Here is a 1070-nt window from a genome sequence, read left to right as displayed (position 1 = left end):
GGAAAATGATCATGATCATATGCATATGTCAACCATTGTAGGGTTGACTTCGGGAGCACCGTATTGGCTGAGAGAGTTAATGGGCTAAGATTGATCCATATTTATCAATAATGATACCGTGGTTTACGCCCAATTCCCATTTGTCCTCTAGGTAGCGGACTCTAAAAACTTTAAAAGGGCCATCAACGAAGGCACAGGCCTAACGACTGACTACTTATCTATCTTCGGTTGGGACCTGATGCACGAGATGGTGGCAATGCTCAACATGACGTAAGTATATGTAACCCTGCGCGATCATCAATCAATGATGCACAACAGGGTGGCCGTTCTACTGATTAGTGTTCAGCGGGCCATTCGCACCGCAGCATCCGGTACAGATTAATCAGAAGAACAGTGCCTACCGGCATCTGAGTTCAATATGTATACAATGAGGCCCCTTTCTAGGATCAACGTGACGATCACGAACGACTGGGGGCGAGTGCCAACGGGTGTGGTGCCAGACAAGGGCCTCCTCGGGTTGCACGTAGGTCGTCGTCCACAGTGGCATTGTGAAGGTTAATTCAAGAACAACTATTAATCGTTCTCTCGATTCTACGCAGGCACATCACCAGATAGAACTGGCTGGGACGGGCTTCAGCCATATCATCGAGCCCGTGAGGCTCAAATACCTGCACTTCACGAACTTCTACAGCCCGGCCGGGTACGGCGTCGGCTACACACTTCACTTTGCTGCTTGGTCCCAGTCTGAGACCCACGGTGTGACCCGTCACCCTTATTTTCACTGACTGTCCCCAGTGGGGTGCTGGTGTTCCGGGCGCCGCCCCTGTCGTACGAGAACAACGTGTTTACGCTGCCCTTCCCGCTGTCGCTGTGGGAGACGTCGCTGGGCATGGTGGGGCTGTGCACCCTGCTGCTCGTCGTCGTGATGCACGCCGAGCGCATCAACATGCACCAGGGCCAGGGCGACCACGCGCTGCACTCGAGCAGCGACGCCCTCCTGCTCGCCATCGCCGCCGTGTGCCAGCAGGGTGCGTCCCTGGTCTGTCCCAAAGGATAACCCCCCCTCCCCC

General features: G+C 54.7%; 1 protein-coding gene across 1 annotated transcript; it reads left to right on the top strand.

The window, feature by feature from the left end:
• Nucleotides 1-151: 151 nt before the first annotated feature.
• On the top strand, nucleotides 152-1058 carry LOC127752223 (uncharacterized; the record flags this gene model as incomplete). Its single annotated transcript, XM_052276986.1, has 4 exons — nucleotides 152-270; nucleotides 445-523; nucleotides 600-700; nucleotides 796-1058. Coding segments are annotated over 4 exons (561 nt in total), but the record flags the coding sequence as incomplete, so codon positions are not given.
• Between the last annotated feature and the right edge of the window lie 12 nt (nucleotides 1059-1070).

Source organism: Frankliniella occidentalis, unplaced genomic scaffold (genome assembly GCF_000697945.3).
Source record: "Frankliniella occidentalis isolate FOCC.00 unplaced genomic scaffold, Focc_3.1 Scaffold5320, whole genome shotgun sequence".
NCBI lineage: Eukaryota > Metazoa > Arthropoda > Insecta > Thysanoptera > Thripidae > Frankliniella > Frankliniella occidentalis.
This window is presented reverse-complemented; position numbering and strand designations above follow the sequence as displayed.